This window comes from Vigna radiata, chromosome 6 (genome assembly GCF_000741045.1).
Source record: "Vigna radiata var. radiata cultivar VC1973A chromosome 6, Vradiata_ver6, whole genome shotgun sequence".
In the NCBI taxonomy this organism is placed as follows: domain Eukaryota; kingdom Viridiplantae; phylum Streptophyta; class Magnoliopsida; order Fabales; family Fabaceae; genus Vigna; species Vigna radiata.
This window is the reverse complement of record NC_028356.1, coordinates 15,925,194-15,946,140: the sequence shown is the minus strand read 5'-3', so window position 1 is coordinate 15,946,140 and position 20,947 is coordinate 15,925,194. Positions and strand designations below refer to the sequence as shown.

Here is a 20,947-nt window from a genome sequence, read left to right as displayed (position 1 = left end):
TTTGGGGAATTTCTTTTTGGGGATCCGGTGAGGTTCTAGGGGATCCGGTGGAGTAGCCATGGGGGTTTCAGTGGCTAGTTGTGGAGTCCTTCGTAGGCTGCGTGGGCTGGATTGGCAGAGGCGCATGGTGGTTGTGACGAGTTGGAGAAGAAGACTTCGCGTGGCTTCTCGAGAGTGAAGATGCCATTGACATGTGCCCAAAATACAATCTGATGTGTTCATTTGAAAAAGTTTGACATTTCTGTTTAATCTCAAAATACAATTTGTCTTATGTGTTGTTGATTTCTTTGAATGGTTATTTGCTGTATAAATTAACTAGCTATCTAAACCAGCATAAATTTGAAATGGCTAAACTTCATTGGTTTTTTGCACTTGCTAAAAGATAGATCTATCTGGCTGGGAATCTAAAGAGACACTTCAACCTTTTGACAGCGTAAAGGAGAAGATGAAAGCTTTTTGAAAGATCCCAAGTTGAATGCAAATTAGGAATGAGTGGTTGGAAGGAAAACCTGGATGTTGCAACTGAACGTTTTAAGCTAGCAGGAGCTTTTGAGGCAGATATTTCATGAGCAAGAAAAAAAAAGTAAAAACTACTCTACTGCCTTGGTTCAGGTCCCAACGAAAATAGTAAAGGACGAGATCCTAACTCGGTTCACAACCGAGACATAAGGAAAAGACTTTTTACCTTGTCAGAATATGCTTCCATTGAGAAACCGGTGCTTGTGGTCAAAAGTAATCGATACCAATTTCTTTGAGTGTACTAATGTATAATTGATGATGTCTTTCTATATATATTTGTTATATAATTTGGAATGTCACAAATTAACCTTTAATTTAAATCCAAATTGTACTTTATCTTTATTAATATTATTAATATATTAAACAATTATTTAAGTTCATAACTTTTTAATACTTACATCAAGTTTATCAAATGCATAACAATCAACCGTGGGAAAACAATTATGCAGTTGATAATATGCTTACAAATTTCAGTTCAGTTATTAGTTAACTAATATAAGTTTACTTTTTGAAAACTGAACTCTTAAACAGTATAATTTAAAGAAGATATTAAGAAGTTCAGTTATTTTTAGTTTATTAAAAATACAATTAACTGTAATATAAGGATTAGTGACTGAAGAGGAGAAAACTCCTTGGTCAGAATCTTTAAATTCAATCAACATATTATCCGACTTAAAAATTAAAAGTCCATCATAATTTTACTTTTAAAAAACATTCAAAGATATATTATGATTTTATCTTTAAAGAACCATATCAAAGATAAAGAGAAATAAAAAATAAAAAAATACACACCTTTTTATTATTCACACACAATTGCACAGAGAAAAGGATCTACATGAAAAGGTACAATACTTGGTATAATAACGATTGAAGACAGAAAACTCAAAAAAAAATATACCTTTCCATTAACCACACGCAATTGGACACAAGATGTTTACAGATAGAGAGACAGCAGAGAAAAAAAGGAATAAAATAAACAATCTGATATTAAAAAATACACAGAAAACATTTTAGTCTTAATATAGTAAAAGTAAAAAGTGAGTAAAACTTATATAAATAAGGGAATAATGGCATGTTAAGTTTGAACAGACTCTAAAGTTGATCATAAATTTGCTCGGACTTAAAAATCGATTATTGAAGCCAATTAAATTTTGGTGTTATGCTGAAGAAGTGAGAGAAAAGAAAGGTGATAGAGAATTTTGAAGAATATAAATACTGAGTTATGCATGGCCTACATGTGTGTGGCATATACACGCTAAATTATTAGAATATCACACGTCCCTCTTTCCGTGATTTCACAGGTACAAACTAGAAAGATAGGAAAAACCTTTATCTTTCTCATTCTCAACGATAAATACTAACTACCTCTCTGTGTTTCTCTTCGTCTGGTGTTTTGCATTTGCATTTCTTACACGACATCACGTGACGACACCACATAACACAATCTTAACTTTATAACTGTTGAGCATCTCAAAGCTTTTGAAGATTCCGGAGCAAAAGTACAGATACTGTTTGAGAGGTTATTGTTGTCTTTGAGGAGCTGGCTCTGTTCTACTTTACAAGGTTCGTCTTTTCTGCACCAATGCTACCAATTCTCGCCGCAATTTGCGTGTGGCTGTGCCTGCTTTAGAATCATGAGCAGGAGGAGGCATTAGGGTGTGTATCCCTTTTGACTTGTGTTTCAATCATTCCAGTCTTGTATTCATTTAGCCACTTCATTCTTCTTCTTCTTATTGTATCTCAGAGGTGTATATAGTTTAAAGTTTTTATCAAGTTATTATCTTATTTTCATTCTTTCATTTGGGATTTCATGAGATGAATGTTTGACACATTTATTTGCTTTTTTTATTATTGTTCTTCAACTGGGTATAGGCCTGTTTGGAGAAGAAGATATTGTGGACTGTGGACACACAGAACTCTGGCCAACTCTCTAGAGATATCTTCACAAACCGGAATAGGCTTTGGTCTTTTTCTTTCTGGTTTTCTGATTTGCTCAGAGAGAGCGTTTTCTCTTCTCCAGCGCCTTCCCATTGATTATGGCTAACATTTGGTTCAATGTGATTGCTGAACTACCAATGTGTTTTTTTGTATTGTTGTGAAAGGAAGAAAATTGTGGATTTATGTACAAAGCTGTCTAGGATTGCTTATAAGAAAGTGCAACCGACTCAAAAGCCATAGAGACGATAAAATTGAAGGATTGGAACAAGCCTTATCTTTTGGTGGCAATCATGGCTATGTGCTTCTCTATTTTGACTGTAAGGAAGGAGAAATACAAGGTAAGAAAGTCAATTAGGATTTGTGTCTCTTGTTTTGTTTTATGGAGTTCCTATAAAACTTGTGAATTGTGATTGAATTTATATTATCTCACTTTTGTTTGTTTATTCAGGGAAGTGGAAGGTCTTCAAAGGAAGACTTTAGCACTCTACTTGCCAAACTACAATCTTCAAAAATGGCATCAGTGCCAACCACTTTTGATGCCACATTATCCAATGGTATTCCCAAAAATTCAAGTTTCAATTCGGGGGTTATGAGTCCTGATACTTGTGTGGAGGCTGAAGTACAGGAGGCTTATGAACGGAAAGATGAGGATGAAGATTCACCGAAGATCAAGAGGGAAATCTCTGATTTTCATCTCCAGGATCACGAAGCTGTTGCAGACAAAGGATATGGTGGAACTGATAAAGAAATAGAGTATCCTATTTTGTATGAAAATCAAGTCAACGAAGAATCGGATGACAGAACCGACAAATACAGCCAAAAGAGTGTTGAAACAACCGAAAGTGGACTCGTCAGTGATCCTGGGATTCGCAAAGCTAATTTGTGGACTTCTGCAAAGTTCAAGAGACACTTCTCTAACCTTGAAAAGTTTGATGAGCATGGTACGAAAACTCGTTTTTTGTCAGCTTTAAAGTCAAAGCCTTTTGATAATTTTAAGGAATTATCAGCAATGGTTAATCTTGAAAGCCCTTGGTCAGTGAAGAGTCACTGCAGTGCTGATAAAGTAGTGCTGAAAAGGCATTCTTCAAGTCAGTTACTTCCTTCTGGAAAGAAAAAATTGTGGTGGAAAATGATCCTGCGGAGCCACAGGAACATACACAGAGCTTTCTCAGGCAATTCAACGGTGGTTCCTGCCAGTGCTGCATTAAATAGTGGGTACTCTTCAGACACCCTTGAACCAAAACAAGGAAAGACAATGAGGCCTGTCAAATCCTCTGGTTCAATTACTGCAGAATCCTTTAACAAAAGAAGAACTGATAAAAGTACAGATAATAAAAAGGGGAGAAGGTTTCAAAGTGACCAATGGCTTGCTCTCTCCAAAGAATCATCTTCTTTTGCCAGAGTGGATGCATGGCTGAAAGGTCTTGAAATTCAGCAACTACTTCCTGAGGACGATTTTGATGTTGACAATGGCAGAAGCATAACCTTCCCACCTTCCCCTGATACTGGTGGAACAATGATGAGAGCCACATCTCAGTTGACTTATGCAGATGCCAATTTTTCAAAAGAGACTTTAACTGCCATTAGTGTAGTCCAGTCTCTAAATCCAGCTTCATCTATTGCTCACATATGTGGTATTGGTGTAAAAGCCATCCCTGCTATCTCACACTTATCCAATCTCCGCTCCGTCAACCTGTCAAACAATTTCATAGGTACAACTTGGAACTAGAATGTAGCACTTGATGCAACATCAATAAATCAATCACTAACTGCATTTACTGATTCATTTTTTCACATTGACCATGCAGCTCACATCTCACCAGGATTTCTACCAAAGGGTATTCAAACACTTAACTTGTCAAGAAACAAGATCAGCACTCTTGACGGCCTCAGAGAATTGACCAAGTTGCGGGTAATTGACCTGAGTTACAACCGCATCTCGAGAATTGGACAAGGTTAGTTTTTGATATAAGTTGATGCTCAAAGATTTTAGCACTTCAAATTTGTTTAGCCTTCATTTTCAGTTTTTTCCATTCATTTTGTGGTTTGTCAGGTTTGTCAAGTTGCACACTTGTCAAAGAACTATATCTTGCGGGGAACAAGATAAGTGATGCTGAAGGGCTACACAGGCTATTGAAGCTAACAGTTCTAGATTTGAGCTTCAACAAGATCACAACAACAAAAGCATTAGGCCAGCTAGTAGCTAACTACAACTCACTTAAGGCACTTAATCTGCTGGGAAATCCAATTGAAAGAAACATCAGCTACGGCCAGCTAACTAAAGCAGTCTCTGGTCTTCTTCCAAAGTTGGTGTACCTGAACAAGCAACCACTCAAGGCTCAAAGGACACGCGAAATATTAAGTGACAGTGTTGCCAGAGCTGCCCTTGGGAACAGCACGCGAAGCTGTGACAAAAGATCAATAAGAAAACTTACTCATGGAGGATCAACTCTTTCCAATGGATATAGAAGAAGTGCAAGTGCTTCCCACAAAAGCACGAACCGAACAAGTAGATCAAAAATCGGTTTTTAGTGCTTTTAGAAGGAACAACTCAATGGGACATGTTTTTCATATGGTTCTTTTCTTTGCAATGTTACACCAGACGAAAATGTGCTATAGGTGTTGCTGCCTCTTGATTTGTTTTTTTTTTTGATAAAATGATCCATAATCATGTAGTGGCATCAAGCCCAAAGGGCTCTAAAATGAGAGAGTGTGTCAGACTTATATGTGAAAGCCATTATTTGCTTTCATCCTACAGTCTGAACTTTTGAAATGTTTTTTGATTGTAACATTGTCAAGTTTTGAAGTCATGGACTCTTCTTTGTCTCCAACTTTGGTTTGTGGAACTTGATATGATATATGATCATCTGGGTTTCAGAAATTCTATGGAAAATATACAAATTGAATAAATGGGTGGCCCACTGGTATCAATCATCACTCTTAAATTATCTGAAGAACAACGCATGATAAAGAATTTCAGTTCAGATGCTATAAAGTATCTGATGTAGGACACCACAAAAATCCACAGCCCTCGAAACAGAGAGGGTTACAAGTTTCATCTAATTCACTGATTAGTCTTTCTTTAATATCAGTCAATTAATTTGCTTTTAGATTATAAATAAATGATTCCAGCACTACCTATGGCCACTGATTAGTGGAATTCTTCAATGGTGAGGAAGAATTTCCAAAAAACTTTCTCATTAGTTTTAATTAATTAAAGAGGACAAAAAAAATTAAAATATCCGACCTGCCGGATTCGAACCAGCGACCTAAGGATGGCTATCAGGTTCTACACCCACTACAGTCCTCCGCTCTACCAACTGAGCTAAGGTCGGTTATAGTAAATTTTCAAAACTTTTAATTAATAATTAGTTTTAAAACTTGTATTAAAGAGTACAAATTGTTTATTTATAATGTAAAAGTAAGAAGGCAAAATTAAAAGCATAACTCCGACCTGCCGGATTCGAACCAGCGACCTAAGGATTGCTATCTAGCACTTTACCAACTACGGTCCTCCGCTCTACCAACTGAGCTAAGGTCGGTTTTAATATTTTTCCTAGTAATATGCATTTTGCTTCTACACACCCTTTAAGGTCTTGTGAAAAAGAAAATTAAGAAGATTTTGTTCAAAAATTTTAATTGATCAAATGCTTATATATGAAAAGGAAAGAAATGGAAATAAGAAATAAAAGTATATATTATTATACTACTGTCTTAACTTTTTATATATTAAAGAAATCGGTGTCAGTTTTATTTAAATTTGAATTAGGAGAAGCTGTCATTTCATATTCCTGTTAAATAAGATCATAATTCATATGGGTGCAAAGTCCTTCTCATATTTATTCCAACAAAAAATGTCCTTCTCATTATCGTCAGATAAGATTTTGAATTGTTTAGAAGGAAAAACCTTCTACATCCAATAAGACGAGCCTATATTTATTACAATAAAAATAGATAGATTCTTTTTAATTTAATTATTAAAGAATAAGTAAAATAAATTCCTCCAAATAAGCTGTCCTATGTTTGCACACTTCTGGATGTTTTTTCATTAGTTAAAAGTATTATATTCTGTAATTGTAGTTTGGAGAATTTGAATGAAGAGTTGTATTTTGAAATCATGTAATTGCATGTATTTTAAATTTTAAAATATCAAGAATGGTACCTTTGCTATATAATAAAGCTTGTCATCATTCAAAGCTTTTGAATTTTTTTTTGAAACTAATATATATTCGAACATTCGATACCATTCTTATTGCATTATTTTACATATCTACCACGATATCTTTTATTTTTCGGAAATTGTTATAATATTAACATTTAAAAGTGCATCTAATTAAGACCCTCATCATAGCAACTTATAACACAGTACTTTTCATGCAATTGTGTCATCAAACTCTTGTATTTGGTACAATTTTATAAAACTGTTTGAGAAGAATACTTGAAATTTTTTTAATATGATATATTTGAACAAATTTATCAATGAACGTTTTAAGAGAAAAAATTCATTCACATGATTTTTTAAAAAATTTTAACTTTTAATTCATATATAGTCTATTTTTAACTTTCAATCATATTTTTTTTCTCCTAATTTTTTTTCCCTCAAAGTTAGGTTTATTAAGTTTTCATAGACATGAAAGTCATTTTTCATAATGATTTATAATCTCCACTTCTCTTTTTCATCATTTTACTTTTATTTTAAGAAAATTACTTACAAATTATAATTTTCCTTAAATTAATAATGCCAAACAAACATCTATTCGCAGATGTCTTGTTACAATCGGTAATGGACTGATCAACAATATGATTTTGATTTAACATTATAAACATTGACAAAGTATGAAGTGTAGTTTTGCCAAAGCTTATAAAAGAGACATTCAATAACTTGTGAAGAGTAGCAGAAAAATATTCTATAAGGGGTAATCATCCACTGAGCATTTTACAACAATAACTTATTATCTCACCATGTTCCCAATCTTAATATTGATTCTGTCACTGTGTAACTCTAATCAGACATCACATGAAAAAGTAAATTAACCTACCAGTATACTACTTTCTCATCTGCTCTGTGGCTTGTTTGGTAATTACATGGTCCTATGCACACCTTACGGTTACATAGGTGATGTGGTGGTATCATTGAGGAAGATACAGTTTCCTCTATATCTTAGTGTTCTTTTGTCCAAAATTTTGAACCCCCCACTTTGTATTTTGGAGCTTTATGGTCATTATGGAAATGAATAATATATATATGTATATATATTGATCTAATTTCTTCAGGCCTTAAACTTTTTAGCTTGCCTGTCTCTTAAAGAAAGGTTTCTGGCAGATCAGGAGTCTCTGATCACTGTCACTTTCAATTTCTACCACTCTTGCATCCCACTTCAGCTGTGCTGTTAGAGCTCTGGCTGATTCTATCAAGGGAACTGTGTCACGAATTATAATCCAACCCTGCACACATGACCAGTGTCAGCATATCAAAAGTCCTTGAAGGGGATGAAATCATGAAACATTTTTACTTGTTTAAAAAAGTATTTTATATGAACATACTGATCACACTCAATCAACAATGTACACAATAGAAGGATTGCCTGATTCAAAGTTCATACACATTTTACAGAACAAACTGCATAAAATATTGATGCAGTACTTTCTGAGAAAATCTTATAACAGTTTTGGTTCAACAGTGCTAAATTGACATACCTCTGGGCGAAGTATTCTGTCAATTTCAAGGAACATGTCAACCATGGTACACCTGTGCTGCTCAGTTTCAAGGGATAGAAATCCTGCTGCATGCACCAAGTCATAGGTTCTAGGGTATGTCGGAAAAGCCTCACACCTACAAGCCATAGAAAATAAAAATTATTAAGGAAACTATAATTACCGACAAACTATTCCTCACAAAATCATATCAAGGCTATAAGCCAGATGTAATTGGAAAAGTAAATTGTATACGATCATGTTTTAATTTTGCTCTCAACTAAGTATTTTAGAAATGTCAGATGTCTGAATCATTACTAAAATTAAAAGGCCGTGTTCACAAGGTGTGAATGTTAACATGGTATAAACCTCCACTGAAAATAGTTAGACCTGGATCAAGAAATTAAGGTTAAGGTTTTAAAAATAACAACGGATCGAGTTTTAAAAGGTGGAAGGAAGAAACGGTAAAGCATATGACTGAGAATCTATATCAAGGTAACCAAAAAAAAAAAAAAACTAATTGAACTTGTCATTTAAATAAAAGGGCAAAGGAGATTAAAGTACCAATCATGGAGAACACCAACAAATCCTCTGTCCTGGATCAAGGGAAGATAATTGGGTCCATTTATTGGGACAACATTCATCACCCACACAGACTTTCTAGCTTGCAGCAATGCAGAATTAAAGCCACCAAAATGAGCATTCATGTCCAACACGTTTCTGAGCATGTTGTAAGGGGGTGAAGGGTCCTCATCGCCCGGCCTCTTTGGATGATCAGAGAATATCAAAGGTGACAGGAGAGACCAATAATTCTGGACTGCGGTTTTCCAGCTGTCAGAGTCCTCAGTAAGTTCATCAGGCTGCAACCCTGGTACATTGAAAAATATAGGCCTATTAAGTTAACCAAATGAATAGGAGATTTGATTCAGCAAGAGAGTACAATTACAATGCAATCACTTCCACAAAGTGGTCTACAAATCACTAAGAACATAAACATTACCGTATATAGCTAACTCGTTCTTGTTCAAGTTAGCACGAGAAGGCCATCTTTCCCTTTTCTCAATTGGAATCCAACGAGCGCTCTGCATTCCTCCTATGCAGTTTTGCAGTTCTCGATAATGTGGAGTCTCCACGTCAATACCTCTACCACACAAAGAAGGGCCAGAACCTGACTTTCTGGTAGTAAGAAAAGACCAAGCTAAGAGTCAGGTCACATTCATTTCAAAATTCTAAACATATTGCATATACATAGTATAGAATCTATTAACTATAAATCTGTTTTACAGGACAAAAAATGTCAAATAATTTTTCTCAAGTACATGTATGAAAGAATTACCTTGAAGCATAGCAACCTTTTTTACTGGTTTTCTTCCATACTACCGTTTCTTCTTGTTGCGACAGCAGTTCCCAGCAAAGAGTTAATGTAAAATCCTGTATAAACTTCCATCTTTTCTGATTCTCTTTGTTATGAGCATTTCTTGGTGGTGATGTCCAAACAAAGTACCCACCCGGTTTTAAAAGTCTATCTGCTTCAATCAGGAGCATGCCATCTACACCATGTAATATGAGTATTACTAAGTTACAAGGTACTAAAATATTAATAACAATTATACATAAATCAAAGTTCTGGTTCTGAAGGAAGATACAATTTTTTTTAGAGTTTATGTTAACACCTTATAACAGATAACAGAACGGAGAGTTCCAAAAGTTAAACCTGGTTTTGTTGGATACTTCAGGAATGGCAAGTAAACATTAAAAGGTTTCTACTTATTTTAGCACATTTAACTATGGGAAACTTCATTTAACAAAGAACTAAATATGGATATTTTTCCTAAAGTATGTACCATATCATTTTTCTTAATTCTGCAGTGCAAAAATAGTTCTTTTGCATCAGACATGCTCCCAATGAGTTGTAGGCATACCAGTTAGAATCATTTTATTAATATCCGATAAGTCAATGTAATAAACTTACCAGAAATACATCAAGGCATATAAAACAACAAGGCGTATTGTCAAGAACCAAGGAGTTGATCCTATTCTTATTTCATGACAACTAACCTCTTCCTATAACACGTATAATATGTGATGTATCACCTATGTTGTCAAATAAGTAGAGAATATGATTGATGCATGTTGATCCAATCCAACAGAAAGTAGCATAGAATGAAAGTTGGAAGATACCTTTCTGGTCCCAATCAATGCCACATCTGGCACAATGTAACATATCAAAGGATAGAGATGGAAATGGCAGCTGCTTCGAAGTGAAAGAAGCAATCATAGCAGGAAGACCCCTCTCGAGAGTAAGCTGAACTTGACTGCCAGAAGGCTCATAGTTTGCAATGCACATAGTTAAAAGCTGACTGTCAAAGAGATGTGCTCCAAAGCTACCATAGCCACAACCTATGTCTAGTATAGTTCGAACCTACAAATTTTAGGATGCCAAAATTCTCGATCAAATAAGATTTCATGGAAGGAGCATCACAACCACACTTCCTGAACTCAGTTCAGATCCAATGCCACAAATCCATATAAAAAATCTAACACAAGTCCCTAAAAAGCACTTTATAACAATCACTTTCAGACCCAACAAGTTTATAACAACTATGACATATACAAGGTACCATCTTATATGCCCGGAGTGAATATTTTAAGAATATTCATTTTATCAAGATAGTTAATATATATATTATAAGAATCGAGATACCAAGTTCTTTACGGTAAAATATATGTCATTAAGTATTATGAAATTGACTGAGAGAAGGTATCAAATTAGTGAAATACAGGTATAATCAATAAAGGCCGTAAAAAAATCAAGCAACAAAAAATTGATGAGTCCATTTCAAGAGAAAGCACAAAAATATTTACCCCAGCTTGTATTAAATAAGATTCATTTCTAAGTCCAATCATTTCAGCAATTTGATGTGAGTAGTCTTCAACACCATCAAACATGTGAGAGGCTGAACGAAATGAAATTTGCTCTTCGTCCAGCATCATCATCCTGTAATTAGATTACATCCAAAAGCTTTAGCAATCAAAAATAGCTTAAAGCAAGAGAGACATTGATATGTCACTCACCTCTTTGTCAAGCTTCCAGAAGAAAGAACTTCCTGTGCTGTGATCTTCACATTAGCAACCCAGATAACATCTTTTCCAGTAGGCCACCTTAAAGGAATTTTGTAATTCACGGGTGGCAGAACTAAACAATTCTGCCTAGGCTCATGACCACATTGCCGGTCAATTTCGTTGCTATCAGAAACGTCCAATTCCACATTCTCAGAAACATTGTAGCAAGGAACAAAGTTTTCCAATTCCTGAGGACAGAATTCCGATTCCTTCAACCTCAACGGACCGCGAGAAAACTCACCAATATCCATAAGGTCTGAGACTAGCTTCTCTTGAAGCCTTCTATAACCATGGTAAATGTGACCTCTTGACGAGGATGAAATCGATAAAGTCCACCAAAAAGATCCAGTAATAGCCAGAACAACTATGAACACTAAACTAAACTTCAAAGAAAGCAGCATCAGCTTAAGCCGGTTCCGCGGGGAGCTAACAATGAAGGAATCGGATGCAAAACCATTCTCACCAATGCCATTGCCATATTTGGAATCAGAATTATTTCCCAGAAGCAACCTCAAAGGAAACCTCAAAGCAAAAGGGCTATGATCTGAAGAACCCCTCTTATCCAAATCTTCCTTTTCTGGTTTATCCTTAGATTGGGAGTCCCACAAGTCATGGCCACTCTCAGGGAACCTAACCCCACCAGACACACCTCTTTGCAGAGGCCTAGACATTCTCTGACCAATCACCAAAGTAGCACAAACAAGTTCACCTACGAATAAATGTTCCTATCGAAACACCACAAAACCCACCCAGAAACCAATAAATACAACAACAAATGTCTTATTTCACAGTAGGCGAAGTCGGCTAAGCAGATCACACGATGCAATTCGACTTTAACAAAAACCAAATCTTCAATAAAACCCAGAAAACAGCAGAAGAGTGTCAGTTACTCCAGCGTCATTGTATTCATTGGGCTGAAACCATCTACAGAATCTGGCTCCAGTTAAGCAAATGCAAACCTACAAAAAAGAAAAGGAAATACCGCGTCAAACTTGGTGGCGTGCATTTAAAACAGTGAAGTCACGAAACTAATTTAGCATTATTATACAGTAAGAAATTAAAAGAAAAAGAAAAAGAAAAACACAAACTTTCTCTCATTAGGGAATCAAAAACAGGGGAATAACGACAAGGCCGCAGTAATTAATTCACCGCATCAGATCCATCACGGACCCAGCACTGAAATGGATACGTACCAACATCCATAAAAGAAAAAAGAAAAATTGTGCAGTAACGAAGACAGAGCAGTGAAAAGAAGAAGCTAGTAGTAGTAACTACTAACCATGGCACAAGCTCATTTTCTTGGGGAAGGGAAAGCCGTTTGCTTGAGATCAAAGCAGAGAGAAAGAAAATGAAGAACTTGAAATTTAAAAGGAAAAGGATGAATAGTAGAGCAGTAGTAGTAGCACCTTGTTTGTTTTGGGGATGAAAAAGAAGAAAGAAGGAAATGGTGGAAGTGATTTATGGAGGGGGTGTGTGTGAGTCTGTGGTTGGTTGCTTGCAACACAAATCACAAGAAGAACGCACGCTGTTTGTTCTTGGTTATGGTTTGCTTGGTGTGGATCAGTGATTGATTATTCCCTCACACTCACAAGCCTCCTCGAATGATTAGAGAGTGTTCTTTAGAAATGAGAAATGTGAGAGAGAGAGAGAGAGAGAGAGAGAGAGAAAGAGAGAGAGTCTGAGACAGTGATTCTATGAAGGCTAGCAGGTTTAGTACTGATCGGATCGTGACACAAAACACTGTCCAAGAAACAAAATTATAATATTCATAATAATTCCTACTCATTCATTGAAAAACAAAATAACCACTTTTCCTTAATTATCAAGATAAATGAAATTATTATTTAATTTGACACTAATAATTATATATGCGTTTTAAATTATCTTTATAATTGTTCCCACCAGACACAATATGAGACTTTTTTTTTCATTCTTCAATATAATTCTATGCAATTATCTTCTTTTTTTGACTTTGATAATTTTTTAAGAATAAAGTCGTAATAAATAACAGATATTAAAGAAAATAATATTTTGGATATATGATAATTGATTATCATTAAAAAACCATTAATTATTTTTTAGTTATTTATTCATACAATCCTTCTTTATTTTATTTAAGGATAATTTTGCTTCAAAATAATTATGAATTGAGTCTTTTTTATGCACAATATTAGAGGGAAAATAAAAAAATATATATATTCTCTTTATCGGCACCAACAAGACTCTTGTTCAATATTTAATTTTAAGAACAATTTATAAAATTTTGGGAAACAAAAAGATAGGTACTTTCTAATTTTTAAAATGGTTTTTATAAGAGAAAAAAATATTTAAAGTGGAGTTGAACATTAATCGAAATAAGTTTCTTGTAAAATAAATAAATAATTATATATATTAGAAGTGTTTTAAAATTATTTATTTCAAAAACAAAATAGAGGGTTGTTCTATTCACTATTTTTATTTGTCCACTACATTGAGATAAAATTTTGCTAGTATTTATTTTTTATTTAAAAGTTAAATCAATAGTAATTAACCATTATCCTCATTTCTGAGTAAAACCCCACTTGATTTCTTTAACAGCTATGGTAAAGATTCGAAAATTGAAAATTAAAACAGTGAATAAAACATAAGTTTACGTTTAACTATTTTGTCAGAAAAGAAAAGGTTGTAATAGTACTCGTAAACTGTTTTGCAAAGCATGCTAAAACAGTACTTAAAAAAAAAGAAAATTATATGAATTAAATAAAATCACTCATTGGTGTGATTGTGATGTTAAAAGCGCATGCAAGAAAGTACCACTATAAATAGTAGGAATAATTTTTACAAAGAAGTAGTAGTAGTAATGGATAATATTCCTATATAAATAAGTAAACGCGCTTAACTCTGCTGGCAGAGTTCCAGAACGCGCTTTTCATTCTTTTTTTTCAAACAGATTCATGTTCTGAACAAAATAATAGGAAGAAAAGGTGCTTAAGAAGCCACCCAATCAGGTATCGACCAAGAACAAAAAAAAAAGTTGCCAACTAATATGTTTTATTCATCAAAATTCCACATGACACTTTTTTAACTTTGCTTTTAGACGGTGGTAAAAGCCAGCTTGGTCAAGCTAATGATGCATGAAAAAGAAAAGAAAGGTGCCAATTTTCTATTTGACAAAATTTAGATGTAACTTTTTTTATTTTAGATGTTTATTTATTTACTTATTCATATTATTCTTAATAAATTACATATTTATGTCGAGATTATTTTTTTTAGATTGGAAATGAAATGGGGATTTGAGACAGTGGTGAAGTCATAGGATTCTTTCTTTGCTGCTTCGCTGAAGTGTGTAATACATCATTTGACTTGCGGCTGAGACGAGGTACACTGACCGACAAGTTATTTTATCAGCATTAGCTGCTATTAATATATTTTATTTTATGAAAATCAAAGACTGGTGCATGTTTGGTCCAAATTCACATTCACATTGCATGAGGCCACGTTGGTTAAGTGATTTGCGCTTACATTTGGCACAAACGCACATTGCTTTATAGTGGGTTAGGAACATTACACGTTTTCATTTGGTGCTCTTTATTTTGGGTGAAAAACCTCATTAGCTTCAATAAAATAGCTTTGACCCTTCTCAGTTTAATAGTTAGTTAATGTTGTGATCGATAGAATAATTAAACATTAGTCAAACGTTAATAGAATTCAACGTTGCTACAATGAAAACTATGTTTTTACATGGATTTAGCTTCATAAGATTCAGATGTTTTAGTTGTATACAATAAAATGACTATGATTGATTGTATGTTTTTAAAAATTCATTCAATAAAGGTTTTTCTTAATTACAAAATCCAAATTCATTAAAATATCATAATTGAATTCAATAAAATATATATGAAATGTAAGTTTAAACTACTTCATTAAATATGATAAACAAAATTTATATAAGTTATCAACGTGTAATTATGCTCGCTGTATATATAATTCTAATTTAAGTTGTTTTGATTGCATTTTTCGTCCTCTCGAATATTTTGGACAATTTTGATCTTTCAATCTCTTTCACTTTCATATCATATTTTGTGAATGTAATTTTGATAGATCTATGGTTCCCGTATATTTCAAGTTATGTAATTTCATTTATTGTTAAAGATTTCAAATTTGAATTCGTGAAACATATGAATATTTTTTCTACCGATTAAAACATTCATGTCAACTAATACATTTGGTAAGATATCAATAAATTATTATTTTTATTTACAATTATTTATTTATTTTTTTAATTTATTCTTTAATTTTCTTTAATTAAATATCTTAACCTTTTACTTTTTGTATTTATTGTATTTTTCTCTCTTGCAAAATGACTTAGCTCAATGTTACCAATTAATTTAATAAGTTGAGAGATCTGGAATTTAATCAGTGTGAGATCTTCAAATATTTCGGTGTTAACTATTGAATATATTAAGATAAATAAATGAACTTTAATATCATCTGAAAAAATCTTAAAAAATAAATTGCAAACTTAATAATAGGATTTGCATCAACCACATCATTAACTATATTTTATGAAAGTCACTTGAAATATTGGTTAAAAAGAATGTTTTAGATAACTTTTATGAAGTGCATAAGCTGAGATAAGTAATTTAGTTTAAGATCAAAACACAACTTTTTTTTAAAAAAAAATATTTAAATAGAAAAGTATACATTTAACCTTTAGTTTTAAAAATACAGTAAATGAAACACGTATATGTATATAGATATAAAAGAAAGAAAAAGATAAAGAAATGAATTGAAAGTTATTGGTTAAGGCATTGAAAGATAACATTACTCCATCCTTCTTCCTCAGCATTCCCATCCCCTTGCATGATACATGTCTAGACCATGGGTATGGTAATATAGTGAAACTTATTATGCTTATTGTCAGAAGCATTTAGGATGAAAGTGACCTATGAGAATCACAATTTGCAATAGGCCTTAGCCACTTTTCTTTTTTTTTCCAATGTGTTTAGTTGCCTCAATTGTTTAGGTATGAAATAAATGGAATGATGGGTGTGCTTCTTGCTTCAATAATTCCATGCAATCAATTAGCATTATATATATATATCAAGTAATTTATTTCTCAACACCCATCTAATTTGCATTAACAAATTTGTTAGTGCCAAATAATTGAGCCCTTGAAATTATTTTATTTTGTTTCTTTTGTATTTTTGGTGAAAGTCATTCATACACACTCACTTAGTGGGTCATATGCACTGATACCAGTCTCCATCCGTTCCCATCATCTTTTTGGATGAAGTTCATTAGACTTTCAAAAACAAAGGAGGAGAATATAAATAATTTATATAAACAATTAATAAAAGAAATGAAGTAAAAACAGACTTTACACAAACATGAAGAAGTTGCATATTTAAATATAAACTAATAACACTTCATCTTTGCCTAGAAATCAAATATAAATATGTCATGAATTTATTAGAGTTTTCCTAGCTTTCTCAAAAATGTAGAAATAGAGTGACCCAAAAGTTCTATTTAATATGAAAAATACATTACACAAATATTACAAACTTAAAGATCACCTATTTATGACTGATGAAAATACTAACTTTATATTTCATGGATACTTCTATTTATCACGTTTATTTTTTATTTAATTTCGTAAAAAATAATTTCCATTAAGTTGTTTTTCTATTGAACTTGATTTATTCTTCTGTTCATTTATTTTTTTTTCATTTAATTTTTTTATTTATGCTATTCTTTTACATCGTTTTAAATGTATATACATTATTTACCGTGAGTTCTCTTTCAATCAAGTCATTTAACATATGTTTGTAAGTCTTTAATGTTTTATCATAAAATTATAAAATAATGAAATATGGTTAAATTTTAATATGTATTTTTAATAAAAAAAATAAGGATAAATTTATATTCTTATGGTAATGAATCAAGCACTCCAAGTAATTATGTAATTTATAAAACATTAAAAAAAATATAATTTAATTGAGGGGAAAGATAACTTTAATTAACTACCCTATTGAAAATGATTAACTATTTAATTATAAAATAATGAAATATAATTACTAGTCAAAAAAATTATAAGTATATCTGATTTTTCTATGATACTTAATTTATAGCTTCACCGAAATTGAGAGGAAAGATAGCTTTAATTAACTACCTATTGAAAATGATTAACTATTTCATTAGTAAAGTATGAATATTTTTTTAATCCTTACCAAATAAAATCACGGGTAGTTAAAGGAGAGTCAAACTGATAATCCACTCAAAAACAAATTGAAGAAAGAAAAATGCATACACATAAACAGTAAAACGATTTTTTTTGTCGGGTAATTGTCAATATATTTATCAATATATTTGTTGAGTTAACATCGCTAAAATTGAGATTTAGAAATTAAGTGTTAAAGGTATCGAGCTATCAAAGAAGGATATTAAGACAAAAATATTTAAAAGAATGATATGATATAAATAAATAAAAAATGTGAAAAACAAAACTAAGAAAAATGGAGATATAGGATATTAACAAGGGTAAATGTTTCGGTAACATTTGTTTGGGGTCGGTTGTTCTTTCTTGCCATGCTCCGGTTGTCCAACTCTTCATGTGATCCTTTCCAATTGGGGGTTGACCTGCAAAGGACACTCTGGCGTTCAAGTCAGATATGTTTCACAGAGAGGTCAATATTTTTATTAGGATAGATCAAGATAATCGTACCTGAACGTCGATCGTATATTTACAAGGCTTGTGACAGCCAAACGCATTGATTAACCATTAAAACAATATATTTTTAGGTAAATCAAACCCAATAATTAATAATCGATACAGTAAGTATATTTGTAAAGCATAATACAATATGTCCTATTAATACCTGATAGTTGTCCATAAATGACAATTAACTCTGATAGGTATATTTCATATAGTACATAAGCCCCCCAAGCCCAAACAAGCTCTTTATTGAAAGAGGTGCGTAGGGGTTATTATGAGCTTTAAAAGAGGTCGCTCACGTTGTATTTAGGGAGTCTATCTTCGATGCGCTTTAAATCTTCATTGCTCCCTGTACCGAGCGGCAAACTCTAGGAGCACTCTTTGGAACTTTTCCATAGATTGAATAAAAAATGCTAAGAGTTTTCTTTGAAACTTTTCCTGTACAAGAGATTTTCACTCCAAAAGTATGCATTTAAATAAAATAGAGTAAACGTTTCAATATTTTATAATGAAAAGGCATTGAAACCTGACAAAGTTGAACTTGTTGAGTAGTCGACTGATAGTTCTTTTTCGAACTTCCTGGGTTGAGCAGCGATTTCTGAAGCCATTTTTCTGACTTCCCCCAAGTGGCTTAAGGCAGGAGTCATTTTTCTGACTTCCTGCGTTGAGCGGAGATTTCTGAAGCCATTTTTCTGACTTCCCCCCGAACGTCTTTAGGCAGGAGTTATTTTTCTGACTTCCTACGTTGAACGGAGATTTCTGAAGCCATTTTTCTGACTTCCCCCTGAGCGGCTTGAGGTAGGAGTCATTTTTCTGACTTCCTGCGTTGAGCGAAGATTTCTAAAGCCATTTTTTCGACTTCCCCCGGAACGTCTTGAGGCAGGAGTCATTTTTCTGACTTCCTGTGTTGAGCGGGAATTTCTGAAGCCATTTTTCTGACATCCTCCCGAGCAGCTTGAGGCAGGAGTCAATTTTCTGACTTCTGCGTTGAGCGGGGATTTCTTAAGCCATTTTTCTGACTTCCCCCCGAACGTCTGGAGGTCTGAGTCATTTTTCTGACTTCTTGCGTTGAGGGGGGATTTCTAAAGCCATATTTCTAACTCTCCCCCGAGCGGCTTGAGGTAGGAGTCATTTTTCTGACTTCCTATGTTGAGCGGGGATTTCTGAAGCCATTTTTCTGACTTTCCCTCGAACGTCATGAGGCAGAAGTCATTTTTTTGATTTCCTGCATTGAGCGGGGATTTCTGAAGCCATTTTTCTGACTTCCCCCCGAACTTCTTGAGATAGGATTCATTTTCCTGACTTCCTACGTTGATTGATCAGAGGCATCTAAAGTTCTTTTTTGAACTTTCTCCTGTGCAAGATATTTCATTCACAAAATATATGAGTTAAATAAAATATTTATTTTTATAATGAAGTAACGTTAGAACCTGATAAGGTTGAACGTTGGTCTAAACCTTCCTGCACGTGATATTTTTACTCACAAAAATATGAGTTAAATAAAATATTTATTTTTATAATGAGATAACATTAGAACCTGATAAGGTTGAACGTTGGTCTGAACCTTCCTACACGTAATATTTTTTACTCACAAAAATATGAGTTAAACAAAATAAAAATTATAATTTATAAATTACAATAAAAAATTTTGCTCTTGTTGCAAAACCTGGTATTGATCCGAAGTAGCGATGTCGAGAACGAGCGCGCGTTTCGTTCCTCGTGGTTTCATGGGAATGCCGCTCGTCTCCACGGTGGGCGCCAAAATGTTTCGGTAACATTTGTCTGGGGTCGGTCGTCCTTCCTTGCCATGCTCCGGTCGTCCAACTCTTCATGTGATCCTTCCCGATTGGGGGTTGACCTATAGAGGACACTCCGACGCTCAAATCAGATATGTTTCAAAGAGAGGTCAATATTATTTTTATTAGGATAGATCAAGATAATCGTACCTGAACGTCGATCGTATATGTATAGGGCTTGTGACAGCCAAACACATTGATTAACCATTAAAGCAATATATTTTTAGGTAATCAAACTCGATAATTAATAATCAATATAGTATATTTGTAAAGTATAAGGCAATCTTTTCTATTAATACCTGATAATTGTCCATAAATGACAATTTACTCTGATAGGTATATTTCATATAGTACAGTAACGAAATAAAGACCAATACAAGAATAAAAAAATATATTGTTGTCGAAAAGCAATTTAGCCTAGTAATGTAATACAAAGCGTATATTTAGTAGGTAAAAGTAATTGGAATAACTGATCGAGAGCACAAATAATATCTTAAAAAAAAAAGTATATTTCATAAATTTTTAAAACAAAATTTTAAAAAATATAAAATATAATATATGAAAACATAGAAAATGGTATTTTAAGAGTGGTATTGAGTTAAAAATAATGAGACTTTATTATTTTAATATTAAAAGGTTTTAATATAAAAGGAATTGTGATAAACGAGTTTTATTATTTTAACACATCATCTTTTTATAAATTACTATTTTAGAGTCATTTGTCTTCTCTCTAAGGATTCTTACACCATGTTCTTCTATTTGAAGATGAGAGACCGTCAGTGTGATCCTTGTGGTGAGATCTTCAAATCTACCCGATCAATTTCTCAAATTGAGTAAGCAATTATCTACTCTTGTCTCTAGTTTCACGCTTTTCAATGCATGTAGGATTTTTCTTTGTCACATGTATGGTTTGAGTTTACTCTTAGGTTCTCTATTGATTAGTGGTTCCAATGGTATACCTTGATCATGTTTTCGTGGTCTGTAGGTGTTGTTTGGTCTCTTTGAGTTTGTTAGAATCGCTGCAACGGAATTATTAGCGTGGGATAACAAACCAAGAGGGGGGTGAATTGGTTATATGCCTTTTTCATGCCTTTTATTATTTTTCTCAAATTCACTTACAAAGCAGATAATTAAACTGAATTAAATAGAGTAAGGAAGAGAGAAAAATTGCACAAGTGATTTT

The 20,947-nt window shown here is 33.2% G+C and overlaps 2 protein-coding genes and 2 non-coding genes across 14 annotated transcripts; 1 reads left to right on the top strand and 3 right to left on the bottom strand.

The window, feature by feature from the left end:
- Positions 1-1,763: 1,763 nt before the first annotated feature.
- LOC106763174 lies at positions 1,764-5,338 on the top strand. Of its 8 annotated transcripts, XM_022782143.1 has the most exons (6): positions 1,764-2,175; positions 2,392-2,498; positions 2,622-2,795; positions 2,906-4,169; positions 4,266-4,412; positions 4,511-5,338. In XM_022782143.1, exons 3-6 carry the CDS (start codon positions 2,748-2,750, stop codon positions 4,987-4,989), a joined length of 1,938 nt encoding a protein of 645 aa, XP_022637864.1. In that variant the 5' UTR covers positions 1,764-2,175; positions 2,392-2,498; positions 2,622-2,747; the 3' UTR covers positions 4,990-5,338. The 8 variants fall into 8 exon arrangements, with proteins under 8 accessions (XP_022637864.1, XP_022637866.1, XP_022637863.1 ...); XM_022782145.1 differs by lacking the exon at positions 2,392-2,498 and having other exon boundaries at positions 1,764-2,082; XM_022782142.1 differs by having other exon boundaries at positions 1,764-2,082; positions 2,392-2,795.
- A 360-nt stretch (positions 5,339-5,698) lies between these two features.
- On the bottom strand, positions 5,699-5,792 carry TRNAY-GUA. Its single transcript has 2 exons — positions 5,756-5,792; positions 5,699-5,734 (listed from the first exon to the last, which is right to left on the bottom strand). It is a non-coding gene; the product is annotated as a tRNA-Tyr (tRNA).
- Positions 5,793-5,905: 113 nt separating this feature from the next.
- TRNAY-GUA lies at positions 5,906-5,999 on the bottom strand. The gene is made up of 2 exons: positions 5,963-5,999; positions 5,906-5,941 (listed from the first exon to the last, which is right to left on the bottom strand). It is a non-coding gene; the product is annotated as a tRNA-Tyr (tRNA).
- A 1,336-nt stretch (positions 6,000-7,335) lies between these two features.
- Positions 7,336-12,964, bottom strand: LOC106764851 (probable pectin methyltransferase QUA2). 4 transcript variants are annotated; one of them, XM_014649274.2, is made up of 10 exons: positions 12,554-12,964; positions 12,363-12,450; positions 11,227-12,233; positions 11,017-11,149; positions 10,333-10,573; positions 9,488-9,701; positions 9,152-9,327; positions 8,716-9,019; positions 8,155-8,290; positions 7,336-7,902 (listed from the first exon to the last, which is right to left on the bottom strand). In XM_014649274.2, the coding sequence occupies exons 3-10, from the start codon at positions 11,943-11,945 to the stop codon at positions 7,744-7,746; spliced, it is 2,082 nt and encodes a 693-aa protein (XP_014504760.1). In that variant the 5' UTR covers positions 11,946-12,233; positions 12,363-12,450; positions 12,554-12,964; the 3' UTR covers positions 7,336-7,743. The 4 variants fall into 4 exon arrangements, with proteins under 4 accessions (XP_014504760.1, XP_022637860.1, XP_014504757.1 ...); XM_022782139.1 differs by lacking the exon at positions 12,363-12,450 and having other exon boundaries at positions 12,554-12,595; positions 12,681-12,964; XM_014649271.2 differs by lacking the exon at positions 12,363-12,450 and having other exon boundaries at positions 12,681-12,964.
- Between the last annotated feature and the right edge of the window lie 7,983 nt (positions 12,965-20,947).